Source organism: Erpetoichthys calabaricus, chromosome 17 (genome assembly GCF_900747795.2).
Source record: "Erpetoichthys calabaricus chromosome 17, fErpCal1.3, whole genome shotgun sequence".
Taxonomy (NCBI): domain Eukaryota; kingdom Metazoa; phylum Chordata; class Cladistia; order Polypteriformes; family Polypteridae; genus Erpetoichthys; species Erpetoichthys calabaricus.
The window spans coordinates 80,095,321-80,110,618 of NC_041410.2; the positions used below are offsets into that span (position 1 = coordinate 80,095,321).

General features: G+C 41.1%; 1 protein-coding gene across 3 annotated transcripts in view; it reads right to left on the minus strand.

The window, feature by feature from the left end:
• golm2 (golgi membrane protein 2) overlaps positions 1-11,667 on the minus strand; it is a 39,794-nt gene extending 28,127 nt beyond the window's left edge. The window contains exon 1 of one of the 3 annotated variants that reach the window (XM_051920907.1): positions 10,914-11,667. In XM_051920907.1, the coding sequence (XP_051776867.1) occupies positions 10,914-11,240 (327 nt within the window). In that variant the 5' untranslated portion in view covers positions 11,241-11,667. The remainder of the gene's footprint in view (positions 1-10,913) is intronic. The other 2 variants (XM_028822414.2, XM_028822415.2) reach the window with 2 other exon arrangements.
• Positions 11,668-15,298: the final 3,631 nt, after the last annotated feature.

A 15,298-nucleotide genomic window follows, 5' to 3' on the forward strand; every position in this document is an offset into this window, starting at 1 on the left:
TCCTAGCTTAAGTGCACAGGTGAGGAGTCGTCTGCATCCGTAATTGTTCCCGGGAACTGCTAATTGCCACATCTGATCCGTGTCCCCATGATAAATAGAAGCGTGAGGCACTTTGGGGGAGAACAGGAAAGAACGGGAGGTTAATGGAGAAGGAAGCAGACAGAGGAAAGCCGTTGCAGGAGAACGAGCGAGAGAGAGAGCAGATTCGATGGAGCAAAGGCAGACAGCTGGGAGGTGAACCCCTGCTGATGAGTGTTTGGGTGACACTCTGTGGGGCTCAAGAAAGCGGTTGCCCCAGCTGAGAGATCGGTATTGAAGATGACTGGCTGTTGAAAGGCAGCGGCAGTCGTGGAGGCTTTGGGCCAGTTTAGCCCCAACGTGAGCGCTCTGGCCGCTGGGGAAAGAACCCAAGTCTCAATCCGGATGGAGCCCGACGTAGCCAGGGATCGGAGGGCTACCAGACCAGTGTGGAAGGCAGCTGCTCCTGCAGGTACGGCAACTCCCGTTGCGAAGCCCAATGGGAGAAGAAGGGGAGCCGTCAGGTAGAAAGAAGAAGGCACCGTGGAAAATTCATAAAGGAATATGTAAACGGAAATCACTGAGCTTAGGAGCCCTCTCACCTGCCAGGAAAGAAGGAAGTGCATACATATAATATAAAGATGAACTCAGGATTAAAAACATTATTTTATTTTATTTAACAGGCCGGTTAATCTGTCAGCCGGTTAATGCGAGGCCAGTTAAGAGGGATTGTACTGTAATTACATAAATCTGTACATCTCTGTCTAAATCTATATTACCTTCTTAAAGCAAAGCAAGATATATAATTTTCTGTGCCAGCTTAACCAATCACTGTAGTGATTGGCAATCCTAAGCCAAGACGTCGTTACTTTATTAAAATTGTCTTTGCTCTATAAAGCTCTGGAGGTTAGTAAAGGCTGTTAATGGACCCACAGATTTAATTATCTTGCTTCTGCTTTATATCCTAATATCTACCAGCAAACCTGCGATTCTCGAAAGAATCGCAAATCCAAGAATGGCAATCACTTTCTGTTCCCTCTGATATTTGGAGGGAAGAAAAATCATGGAGGGTGGGTGTGTCCTGGGAAAGTTTTCATTTAATTAAATAAATACAGTACTGTGTAAAAGTTTTAGGCAGGTGTGAAAAAATGCTGTAAACAAAGAATGCTTTCAAAAATGGAAGTGTTAATCATTTATTTTCATCAATCAACAGAATGCAGTGAATGAACAAAAGAGAAATCTAAATCAAATCAATATTTGGTGTGACCACCCTTTGCCTTCAAAACAGCATCAATTCTTCTAGGTACACTTGCACACAGTTTTTGAAGGAACTCGGCTGGTAGGTTGTTCCAAACATCTTGGAGAACTAACCACAGATCTTCTGTGGATGTAGGCTTCCTCACATCCTTCTGTCTCTTCATGTAATCCCAGACACACTCGATAATGTTAATATCAGGGCTCTGTGGGGGCCATACCATCATTTCCAGGACTTCTTGTTCTTCTTTACGCTGAAGATAGTTCTTAATGACTTTGGCTGTATGTTTGGGGTCGTTGTCCTGCTGCAGAATAAATTTGGGGCCAATCATACGCCTCCCTGATGGTATTGCATGATGGATAAGTATCTGCCTGTATTTCTCAGCATTGAGAACACCATTAATCCTGACCAAATCTCCAACTCCATTTGCAGAAATGCAGCCCCAAACGTCACCATGCTTCGCTGTTGCCTGCAGACACTCATTATTGTACCGCTCTCCAGCCCTTCGATGAACAAACTGCCTTCTGCTACAGCCAAATATTTCAAATTTTGACTCATCAGTCCAGAACACCTGCTGCCATTTTTCTGCACCCCAGTTCCTATGTTTTCGTGCATACTTGAGTCGCTTGGCCTTGTTTCCACGTCAGAGGTATGGCTTTTTGGCTGCAATTCTTCCATGAAGACCACTTCTGGCCAGACTTCTCTGGACAGTAGATGGGTGTACCTGGGTTCCACTGGTTTCTGCCATTTCTGAGCTGATGGCACTGCTGGACATCTTCCGATTTCGAAGGGTAATAAGCTTGATGTGTCTTTCATCTGCTGCACTAAGTTTCCTTGGCCGACCACTGCGTCTACGATCCGTTTCTTTGTGCTTCTTCAAAAGAGCTTGAACAACACATCTTGAAACCCCAGTCTGCTTTGAAATCTTTGTCTGGGAGAGACCTTGCTGATGCAGTAGAACTACCTTGTGTCTTGTTGCTGTGCTCAATCTTGCCATGACATGAAACTGTCTTCCACAACCTCACCTTGGTAGCAGAGTTTGGCTGTTCCTCACCCAGTTTTAAGCCTCCTACACAGCTGTTTCTGTTTCAGTTAATGACTGTGTTTCAACCTACGTGTGACATTGATGATCATTAGCACCTGTTTGGTAGAATTGGTTGATCAGACACCTGACTATAAGCCTACAAAATCCCTGACTTTGTGCAAGTGTACCTATAAGAATTGATGTTGGTTTGAAGGCAAAAGGTAGTAACACCAAATATTGATTTGATTTAGATTTTTCTCTTGTTCGCTCACTTTGCATTTTGTAAATTGATAAACAATCATTATTTATACTTCTGAAAGCATTCTTTGTTTACAGCATTTTTTCACACCTGCCTAAAACTTTTGCACAGTACTGTACATTTGTACTAAAGCAGTTTCTTTTTGTAGCCGTGACTCATCTGCTTCTGGTGTTTCAGAGGCGCGCCTGCGTTCATTGTTTTTATCAATGCGGTCTTGTATTTGTTTTTATGGCTGTCGTTAGCTAGAAGTCGTTTGTGGACCGCGGCGGATTGACGTGCTGAAGTGACCATGGCGGCGGATCCGGGCTTGGAGGGCTACATTACTAAATGAAGGTGGTATATGCGGTGGTGTGCACGGTCGTGTTCATGCGGAGGTTGTACTGTGTACAGCTTGCTTGTGGCCTCTGGCATCTGTGCATATATACAACCTGCCATGCACACTTTACCTCAAGTTTAGTTTACAGGTCGTGTTGTGTTGTTTGGACGCCACCTACTGACTCTGGGAAGCTGCTGGGTTTGACTTGGGGGCGCTTTCGGTGCTTCTTCCTTGCATATATACAAACATCAGTAAACGAAGGTTATATATGCGGTGGTGTTCCCGTTCGGGTGGCGGTTGTATTGTGCCCTGAAGTTTAGTTTACAGGTTGTGTTGTGTGGGCGCCACCTACTGACTCTAGGAAGCCGCTGGGTTCGACTCTGGGGCGCTAAGGCGCAGTGCGTGTACGCCTGCGCTGTTGGTGCTTCTGGCCTCTGCAATATTTGCATATATACAAACATTACTAAACGAAGGTTGTATATGCAATAGTGTGCGCGTTTGCGTTCGGCCGTTTGACTCTAGGGTGCTGAGGCGCAGTGCACGAGCGATTTCGGTGCATCTGGCATCCGTGCATATATACAACCTTCGTTTAGTAATATAGATAAGCTACGTAAAGCAAGCTGTGATTATTTTCTCAGTTCTACACAGCACTTTTAACTTGATTGACAGAGTTTTTAATAGAGACAAAAAGTAGCTAGAAACAGACCTCAGCTTTAATAAATTATAAGCAAACTATACAACTCTGAAATTCATATACCGAGGAAAAATTTAATCAGTACATGCTTTTGAGTTTAACATAAAGCAGCACTTGGCTGCAACAAGGTTTACAAAAAACTCATCTATCAATTGTACAAGTACAAAACATTTAAGGCAAAGGTGAACATTTTTATATAAACAAGAATTCAATTGTATATTAAAAAAAAAATCAAAAGGTCCCTAACCAAATATCAGAAGTACTGTCACAAATGAACTGGGTATTTTCTATTCAATTTAAATTTTAACACAAATTGACTAAGTCTCCACAAAAGGAACTCTTTACCTGCTGAATGTTGTGGTCTAATGTGTTCAGTCACATCTTAATGTTATGGAGCCTGAACACAATAATAACTCATAGAGATAATTGAATAAATAAGATTAGCGCAGCTTCTAGCGATGCAGCACACAGCAGGATTGGAAATTATTTAAACGCTTCCTCTCTGCAGGATAAATTTAATGACCAGTCAAGCAGGCTAAAATGAAAAATGGAACATGGAGCAAGGATAAAATGCAGTAAAAATATGTATTGCTTTTTTTTGTATTTGAGACTTTTTTGCTAATATGTGTTTGGATTCTGGGAAAATCATTACAGATGAGGCAAAAGAACAATCACTATGGCTACAATAAAGTAATGCTCTACATCACCTTCCACTTTCTCCCCTACGTAAATAACCACCACAGACCAGCTATTAAAAGACCTTGACCAGTACCTGGCATCTGTTCCAACAGGTTTGAGTTTTGCTTTGTAGAAACTAAGACAGAGTCAGCAAATTAGAACAAAGTCGATCCACACCTAGGACTATTGTGCCTATAACCTTCTTTCACATCTATTACCACTAATATTTGGACAGGGCTTAACTCCTTGTAACCTTCTTACACATGCAGGTTTTCATTCCAACCAGTTTCACTATCATCAAGTCACTCTTACTTTTAAAATGATTTGATTGTTTAATCTGGGTTTTGTATGTGGAAATGTTCAGCAGTACTAGACATTTTGTCATTCATTAAATATTTAGGTTTCTTTCATTTCCTCATTTCAATTCACCTTTTTTCTGTGAAGCATGCTTCCTTCACTTTATTTCCATGGACAATTTCAAAGAGTTGGGCAGAAATGGGCTCACTATAAGTAGATGGCTTCAAGAAGTGCTCTAATTAATTCTATACTATAAAAAACAATAACTTGCTACAATCCTCTAAACAGTTCAAACTAGGTTGAAATTTCTGAATTGACACAAGGGCAGAAGCTGGGGAACAACAGAAATTAGGGTAATAACCCAAATGAAAGCAGAAATTATTTGGAATGAAAGCATGCAGTCAAAGAGGACCCCAGGAACAAACTTGAGAACCACTAGCTTAAAAGACATCTCCCAACTAAGTTCATATCCTTACAGAACTATTCACTTAGAATCTGTGGGTCTGTCAATCACACCTACTCTAATGAAACAAATGAACAACAGAGTGCCCAACCAACAAAACACAAGTCTCCATTAAAATATGTATCATACTGAGAAGGGGGGTCAAACGTCACATTCTGACAATTCTTGGGCCCTGCCTCCTTAAAGTAGTGTATCGACTATAAAAAACAGTCACACTTATCAATCTACTCTGCTTCAAGACTTTTATCATTTCATCAGATTTAGAAGGCGACAGATTTTTTTCCTTTTCAAAACAGCCACAATCTGTTGCAAATTAACACACACTTAGGATCATTATGCTAAGCTGATTAAAGACCAGTTTAACTCCCTGATTTGTGACTAACAAGACCTCTGGGGTCAAAAGAACTAGCTGGACACAAAAGCTGTTCTGTGAAATTATTTTAGAAAGTGTGGCTTGCATACAAATATGTATACTTCACCTAAAAATGAGGTGTGAAAATTCACTTGAACATCTCAGCAGGTTTAAAAAAAAAAAAAAAAAAAGGTATTAGCTAGTTATTAGGTTAGGGATCTGCAACTTTCTTTCCTAAACAGAGCTACGTAAATAAACTGTCTAAGAATGCTATAAAGGCCAAAACCTAACTAAAAAAACAAAGTCAAAATTGCAATGTAACAAATCATGTCACTATCTAAAACCATGGTACCTGCATACATAAAACTTCAGTAGACCACAGAGTGCCTCCCTTACAAGCAAATCAAAACTTACCGATAGACATTCTTTACAGTACTACAGCTACTGTATAACCTATAAAACAGATTTAAGTAGTAATATTAAGAGTTTTATCACGATGGCCGCTTTGAGACTATACTGGACAGACTAGCTTATTCTTGTATCCAAGACATCACCAAGATCATGTGTCACCAACATTGTGTTTTTCCAGAGGACTGCAGATTAAAAGTACTACTACTATCAGGGCTACTGGGAGTAACTTGACTCATGCACTCATTGCTGAGCAGACACTTCAAGCCTTGACATTGCAAGGCTAACAAGGTTCCCAGACCTCCTGATTAACACATTTTACAACAGCGATTTAGATGCTCATCTTTCACCTCCTATTAACTCTCTGCATTTCTGAGTCATTTCTAAGAGAATCTGTACATTACCAATGTAATTACTAATGTACTAAAGACAACACTAGTCAATATTTACAAATCTTCTCAGAGTACTAGAAACTAAATGGTTTCAAATCTCAGTTGTGCAGCTTCTTCTGTGTTTACTGTGGATGTTGCAGAGAAATGGGTGCCAGTGGAATATCACTTAGAATGATCTTGATTAAGAAAAAATAGACTTACCATGTATCCTTCCTTAATCACTAAATTTCGAAACACCAGGGTGGGTGAGTTCTGTGATTAATTTGGATCCCACATTAAGTACAACAGAAACCTTTGCACTAAAGATGAATCTATCACAGACTTAACCAAAATACTCCTAACAAAAGCATTTAGAGTGAACTCTACTTTATTAGAGATATCCTTCTATAATCCATGTTGTTTAGCCTCTCTCTTAAATAGATTCATAGTGTACCTAACAAAAGCAGAATCTGTAGCTAAACACCTTTTGATCCTTTTAAGAAATACTTAGTGCATTAAAGTCAAAGTTTCATATTGTTGTTTATTCAGCAAAATTTTTGTCTATATGATGGAAATGTAGCACTGTATTCAGGCTGTGCTTTATTTATATTTAGTGTACATTATATGGTATTAGGCTTATAAATGGAGTCTTGTTAAAAACTGATGTATGCCAAGTACAACCAGAAGGAATAAAATATTGCATACATGAGCAATGTATGGTTGATCTGTTGCTAATTATACGTTGTAATGGACACTTTAGACTGTTTGTATACAGTGCCCTTCCATCATTGCCACTTTATTTGGAAACACTTTTTTCTATGACTGTGAAGATAGTCACAAATATGTCTGTTGTACTAGCAGCATACAACATATAAAACACACAATATAGCAAAACTACACCTATTAATTGACACCCTAGAAAAATAATCATGAAAATAACTTGCATTAGAGACGTCTACATTCAAATAGCTCCTTCCTCACACATTCGGAAGATAAACAGAACTGACAGGGTAATTTGACCTCTAGTCTCCTGCAGGAAGTGGGTGGGTATATTGCAGGCTTACAGTACTGCAGCAGTTGTGGCTAACTCTTGACAGTACGGCCGCTTATCAAAATGTGCAGGGGATACACTAATACATGCAACCAACAAAGTATGCTATTAAAACAATAATGTTACCAATAAAGTGTAAGCTTTTACATTTGGTTTTAAAATGACCATGTCCCAATTACAACTGAGGGCACAAACATTAGGCCCTAGCTTAGTGGTCCCCCAAAAACTATTCTACAAAACCACATTAACTGCAGGTTTAAATAACTACTCGCAAAGAGGCACATATAGACCTAAATATGTTTATTTCATTCATGTAGAAGAAATCAAAATACAAAACAAGGCTACAAACAAAGATGTTTTACTAAGAACAGTGTATTGAACAGGCAAACAGCCCTATAGGTTGTCCTCATTTCCTTCTAAATAGCTTTTAAAAACAAGAAAAAACTTCTTTGATAAAAAAAAGTCTTCTGTATTCTAGCCCTAAATTTTGCCAAGTTTTTCTAGACAGCAATTTTCTTTATAAATATGAAAAGTGAGTTTCAATAGTAAGGGGATTCAATGGCAACTCAATAGCCAGCTTATACTGCTAGTTTTTTCCTTCATCAATGAATTCTTTGGAATGCAGTCTCTCTTCCTTCATATGCACTAGATTGTTATTTACCTTTTTTCTTTCACAAAGCACTGGCTAATTGGGCATTTACAAAATATTTAATGCTCTAACCTATAATTTAGCTTTCTTGTGGCTTATTGGATACTCTTTGCAAGCTACAGAGGTTGCTTCACAAACCTTACTGCTACTTTCTTAAAGTGTCCCAATGGTCATTGCTAGCTTACTTTCTCTTTAAAATATCCCCCTCAACAGTCTATTTCCAAAGCTACTTCCTCACCACACAGTGCTTCCTTTTGAGGTCTTGATAAGCATCACAATTAGTCTTCCATGCCAATCTGGTAATAGCACATACAGTGCATTCGAAAAGTATTCCCAGCGCATCACTTTTTCCACATTTTGTTATGTTACAACCCTATTCCAAAATAGATTAAATTCATTTTTTTCCTCAGAATTCTACACACAACACCCCATAATGACAACGTGAAAAAAGTTTACTTGAGGTTTTTGCAAATTTATTAAAAATAAAAAAACTGAGAAATCACATGTACATAAGTATTCACAGCCTTTGCCATGAAGCTCAAAATTGAGCTCCGGTGCATCCTGTTTCCCCTGATCATCCTTGAGATGTTTCTGCAGCTTAATTGGAGTCCACCTGTGGTAAATTCAGTTGATTGGACATGATATGGAAAGGCACACACCTGTCTATACAAGGTCCCACAGTTGACAGTTCATGTCAGAGCACAAACCAAGCATGAAGTCAAAGGAATTGTCTGTAGACCTCCGAGACAGGATTGTCTCGAGGCACAACTCTGGGGAAGGTTACAGAAAAATTTCTGCTGCTCTGAAGGTTCCAATGAGCACAGTGGCCTCCATCATCTGTAAGTGGAAGAAGTTTGAAACCACCAGGACTCTTCCTAGAACTGGCCGGCCATCTAAACTGAGTGATCAGGGGAGAAGGACCTTAGTCAGGGAGGTGACCAAGAACCCGATGGTCACTCTGTCAGAGCTCCAGAGGTCCTCTGTGGAGAGAGGAGAACCTTCCAGAAGGACAACCATCTCTGCAGCAATCCACCAATTAGGCCTGTGTGGTAGAGTGGCAGACGGAAGCCACTCCTTAGTAAAAGGCACATGGCAGCCCACCTGGAGTTTGCCAAAAGGCACCTGAAGGACTCTCAGACCATGAGAAAGAAAAGTCTCTGGTCTGATGAGACAAAGATTGAACTCTTTGGTGTGAATGCCAGGCGTCATGTTTGGAGGAAACCAGGCACCGCTCATCATCAGGCCAATGCCATCCCTACAGTGAAGCATGGTGGTGGCAGCTTCATGCTGTGGGGATGTTTTTCAGCGGCAGGAACTGGGAGACTAGTCAGGATAAAGGGAAAGATGACTGCAGCAATGTACAGAGACATCCTGGATGAAAACCTGCTCCAGAGCTCTCTTGACCTCAGACTGGGGCGACGGTTCATCTTTCAGCAGGACAACGACCCTAAGCACACAGCCAAGATATCAAAAGAGTGGCTTCAGGACAACTCTGTGAATGTCCTTGAGTGGCCCAGCCAGAGCCCAGACTTGAATCCGATTGAACATCTCTGGAGAGATCTTAAAATGGCTGTGCACCGACGCTTCCCATCCAACCTGATGGAGCTTGAGAGGTGCTGCAAACAGGAATGGGTGAAACTGGCCAAGGATAGGTGTGCCAAGCTTGTGGCATCATATTCAAAAAGACTTGAGGCTGTAATTGCTGCCAAAGGTGCATCGACAAAGTATTGAGCAAAGGCTGTGAATACTTATGTACATGGGATTTCTCAGCTTTTTTATTTTTAATAAATTTGCAAAAACATCAAACTTTTTTCACGTTGTCATTATGGGGTGTTGTGTGTAGAATTCTGAGGAAAAAAATGAATTTAATCCATTATGGAATAAGGCTGTAACATAACAAAATGTGGAAAAAGTGATGCGCTGTGAATACTTTCCGGATGCACTGTAAGACAGACAAATGAAATCTTTGAACACAGGAGGAAAGCCAGCTTTAAATGCAAGACTCGGAAGAACCAACTTCAAAGACAAAGAGAGCCAAAAACACTGTCCTCCTTGAAACCTGAAAGTTTCTAAGTCTTTAAGAAGAAGAAGAAAAAAAAAAAAAAGGAAGATGCCTGCATCTCAATTCCCAGAAGTAAGGGGAGTAACACTGAGCCAGAAGCCCTCCGGGGCCTTTTACAATGATGAGGGAAAATATATCAGAAAAAATGTGGCTAGGTTAGTTTACCTTATTACTCTGTTCCACATCAGCAGTTTCCTGGGTGGAAAAACAGGAAGTACATCCTTATATTCAACAGGACTTGCATTCTTCAGATTAAAAGCCACAAAGGAGCAACTCATAAGTAAATTTGTTCATGTTTTATAGCTTAGATGGAAATACTGTAGCATGTCTGAAATTATACAAAGCATTAATGACATATACCCATTAAGGCAATGAACCTAAATGACTGGCAACTCCTACTGTGCATATACAAATTTGGGTCATCAATGAGACGAATACTGAAGGACCGATATGTCACATTATGTCTCACAATTCAGTATGACTAAAACATAACTAAAATGAGACAAATACTGAAGGACCGATATATCACATTATGTCTCACAATTCAGTATGACTAAAACATCACTAAACCACCTCTGCCATACGTTCCTAACGCACTTATGTGTGACTCTGGTTTATGTCTGATCACTCAAACACACAGTGAAATGTACAACATGAATTCCGTTGGTAAGGGCACATCGAAGTAATTTTACTCGATCAGTCGGATCTAGTTGCAGTTTACGGAAACGCAGTCCTTGTAACTCGCACGTCTTTACTGCACTGTGGTTGCTCCCCCCATCACTCAAACAGTGTGCCCACTGTTCCAGTTGAAATTACACCGAAATGTTGTGTCTACATGCACCTGACCTTCTGTACCATACCCGTATTTTGACCGTGCCCTTACCCTAATATGGATCAGATCTTTTGTACCTTATGTCCATACCGAGCAGCACCATTCTTCCCTCTAAATGATACCTTGTCCTATTGACGGTCCGAGCACAAGCTAGCGTATAGCGATGTATGTACTCGGCACAAACCTTCTTTTCAAGGCACTGTCGTGCCTGATCCTCTTGAGCCCGTAGTTGATCTCCTAGGTTTGTCTTGTCATTGTCCCGTTGCTCCAGCTCCTTCCTATGGACTTCCACTTGGCTCATTAGCTCCGAGTTGCGCTTTTCTAGGCGACCTCGAGCAGTTTCCCCGCGCTGCACTTGCGCCTGTGCCTCAGCCAATTCGTCCTGTAAACGGGCCTGCCGACCGGACACCGTCCAGTAGTTGAAAAGCACAATGGCCATAACCACCAGCAGGGCGACCAGCAAAATATTAGGCAGGCGGCCGCCCCGCCGGTTGGCACTGAAGCCCATCATTTGGGCACGGCGACGTCCTCCGTGAGGCGCTCAGGGTTTCATCGGCGTGTCCCAATAAAGACTCAGCACTGTCGAACAAACAAAAGAGATCGACGACAGGCGATTGAAAATGCCGAAGAAAATGCAGTTGTCTTCCGAGGCCCTCGTGTTCAGTTTCAGCGCCGCCTAGCACGGCTCATAGTTACCGGAGCTCACAACTGCTTCTACTTTGGCCGTGTCCAACACTTACTACACGCCGTTATGAAAGCAAAAGCATGCCGACATCAGCCCCTTTATTGCCTCAAATACTAAGGTAGTTGTATAAACGACACAGTCTCCCCAGCCTTCTGTCCCCTCTTCGTAGCAGCGAACTACTTCCCACTAACCCGCGAACCGGACCTCCAGCTCGAGTCTCCCCTCCCCTAACGACTCAAGACGCTCTGATGTGGCACGTAGGGGTGGAACGCAAGATTGACAAGACCGTCACCCAACCAGATAGCGCTTACTGACAAGTTGGCTAACGCTGAGTGGATAAAACAGCTGGCGGAGCCGGAACATGGAGGGAACAGGAGCTATCGTTGGACAAGGCGTTCATGTGTGGGTGGGGCGTCACTGGTGCAATTCCGCCTTCGTCATCCACTGGAAGTATTCTTTTGTGTTAGGGAGCGAATCGTGTTAGGTCAGTGTCAGAAAATCCAGAGGTGCTCGCTACACAAACTTCACTTTGCAAACTATTTACAGAAGATTGTATGTAATTGTGGAATACTTCGTGCCAATTTTGAGATGTGGTTTACCGACTGATACTAGTTAATAATGACCGCCAAAGAGAAATTAGTTAATATGATAATGGAGAACTGGAAGTGGCCTTTAATTACTGAGTTTGTGTGTGTGTGTGTTACTATACTTTGATGAGTTGGCACCGCATTTATGGATTGTTTATGCCTTGTGCCGGAAGCTTCAAGACAGGATCGATAAAGCAGGTTACAAAAAGGATGGATTTTGTTGTAAGCATTCAATACTGCATAAACATTTAAATTATTGGCCAACCAACTTCGTGATTATATACAGTAAATATAAACAGGCATTCAACAGACGGCCAGTCCAGGAATCTCCCACGGACATCGTCATCAGACTGGCAGAACTGCGTCATGGCCCACAATGCCTTCTCTTTTGATAAAACTTTTTTTCACCAGATCAGTTGCATTGTAATAGGTACTAGAATAGGTCCGGCTTAGCACCAGGCTTACAAAGATCCCTCAAGGCTCTGTCCTCCGCCCTCTTCTGTGTCATCGTGCATTTGCTTGGCTATATTATTTGTAGCTCTGGACTAGGTTATCGTTTTTATGTGGATGATACTCAGATCAATTTCAGTTTTAAAAGTAAAAATGTTCATCAGAGTTTGCTCAACTCACAACTTGTCTTAGTGAAATTAAAACCTGAATGGAATATAACTCTTTCAAATTAAAGTGCAACAAAATTGAAGTCATGTTAAATGGAACCAAAGCTCTGCTTAAGAAAATGACTGTAGCACCTGTCATCAGACCTTCTTCTTCATCTAGGCATCTTGGTCTTGTTTTTGATTCTTTCCTTTCTTATACTTCCCAAATAAATCACATTAAAACCTTTTTTACTTCCATCTCCATAACATATCTCATGTTTGCTCATTCCTCTGCTTTTCTAATGCTGGGAAACTTGTCTGTGTTTTAATGACATCCCACAGTGACTACCAGTGGCATAGCTAGCTTGCTGAAGGCCCCTGTGCAGCGCCCTGAGGTGGGCACCTCCTGTCTAGCATAACTGTTAGCAAATTATTCGCAACTAGATCCTAGGGGCCAGCCGGCTGGACAGTGGTGTCCGCGACACTATCAGATCACACACTGGTGAAAAACCAACCGGCTCTCGACATGGAATTTGTTATAATTTTTAAACCACTTTATTACAGCAGCTGTAAGTTAGCAAAAATAAATTGTAGGAATGGAACGTGGGAGGTGTGGGTAGTAGTAGTAGTACATAATATATGTAAGATGCGGACCCGATTACTTTTTCAAGACAACTTTCTGAAGGAAGATAATTAAAATGTAATGTTAAGCTAGAAAGTAGAAACTGTTTTGTACTATAAAATTAAGCCATTTCAATTTGTAACATTAAAACGACAACACTGGCTGACAGGATATTATTCCACAATCGACCTGTTTTACACAAGTTCTGAGAAAATGGACATCATAAAGTTTGCCTTGTCGGTAGGAAATTGCTTGGTCATATACAGTGGTGTGAAAAACTATTTGCCCCCTTCCTGATTTCTTATTCTTTTGCATGTTTGTCACACAAAATGTTTCTGATCATCAAACACATTTAACCATTAGTCAAATATAACACAAGTAAATACAAAATGCAGTTTGTAAATGGTGATTTTTATTATTTAGGGAGAAAAAAAAATCCAAACCTACATGGCCCTGTGTGAAAAAGTAATTGCCCCCTGAACCTAATAACTGGTTGGGCCACCCTTAGCAGCAATAACTGCAATCAAGCGTTTGCGATAACTTGCAATGAGTCTTTTACAGTGCTCTGGAGGAATTTTGGCCCACTCATCTTTGCAAAATTGTTGTAATTCAGCTTTATTTGAGGGTTTTCTAGCATGAACCGCCTTTTTAAGGTCATGCCATAGCATCTCAATTGGATTCAGGTCAGGACTTTGACTAGGCCGCTCCAAAGTCTTCATTTTGTTTTTCTTCAGCTATTCAGAGGTGGATTTGCTGGTGTGTTTTGGGTCATTGTCCTGTTGCAGCACCCAAGATCGCTTCAGCTTGAGTTGATGAACAGATGGCCGGACATTCTCCTTCAGGATTTTTTGGTAGACAGTAGAATTCATGGTTCCATCTATCACAGCAAGCCTTCCAGGTCCTGAAGCAGCAAAACAACCCCAGACCATCACACTACCACCACCATATTTTACTGTTGGTATGATGTTCTTTTTCTGAAATGCTGTGTTCCTTTTACGCCAGATGTAACGGGACATTTGCCTTCCAAAAAGTTCAACTTTTGTCTCATCAGTCCACAAGGTATTTTCCCAAAAGTCTTGGCAATCATTGAGATGTTTCTTAGCAAAATTGAGACGAGCCCTAATGTTCTTTTTGCTTAACAGTGGTTTGCGTCTTGGAAATCTGCCATGCAGGCCGTTTTTGCCCAGTCTCTTTCTTATGGTGGAGTCGTGAACACTGACCTTAATTGAGGCAAGTGAGGCCTGCAGTTCTTTAGATGTTGTCCTGGGGTCTTTTGTGACCTCTCGGATGAGTCGTCTCTGCGCTCTTGGGGTAATTTTGGTCGGCCGGCCACTCCTGGGAAGGTTCACCACTGTTCCATGTTTTTGCCATTTGTGGATAATGGCTCTCACTGTGGTTCGCTGGAGTCCCAAAGCTTTAGAAATGGCTTTATAACCTTTACCAGACTGATAGATCTCAATTATTTCTGTTCTCATTTGTTCCTGAATTTCTTTGGATCTTGGCATGATGTCTAGCTTTTGAGGTGCTTTTGGTCTACTTCTCTGTGTCAGGCAGCTCCTATTTAAGTGATTTCTTGATTGAAACAGGTGTGGCAGTAATCAGGCCTGGGGGTGGCTACGGAAATTGAACTCAGGTGTGATACACCACAGTTAGGTTATTTTTTAACAAGGGGGCAATTACTTTTTCACACAGGGCCATGTAGGTTTGGATTTTTTTTCTCCCTAAATAATAAAAATCATCATTTAAAAACTGCATTTTGTGTTTACTTGTGTTATATTTGACTAATGGTTAAATGTGTTTGATGATCAGAAACATTTTGTGTGACAAACATGCAAAAGAATAAGAAATCAGGAAGGGGGCAAATAGTTTTTCACACCACTGTATATTGCTTGTTTGTCTTTAGTAGTTTCTCCGTTTTGAATGGTTTTAGCAGATAGCACCTGATCTGAAGCCGTTGTATTGCTACTTCCAGACTTGGTATACAGTAGCTGCAACCATTTCACTCACTGCACTGTCTGCATAACCTGCTTGCAACCGTTGCGCCAATTCACCAGCATCAGCATTCTCAGTTACCACTAC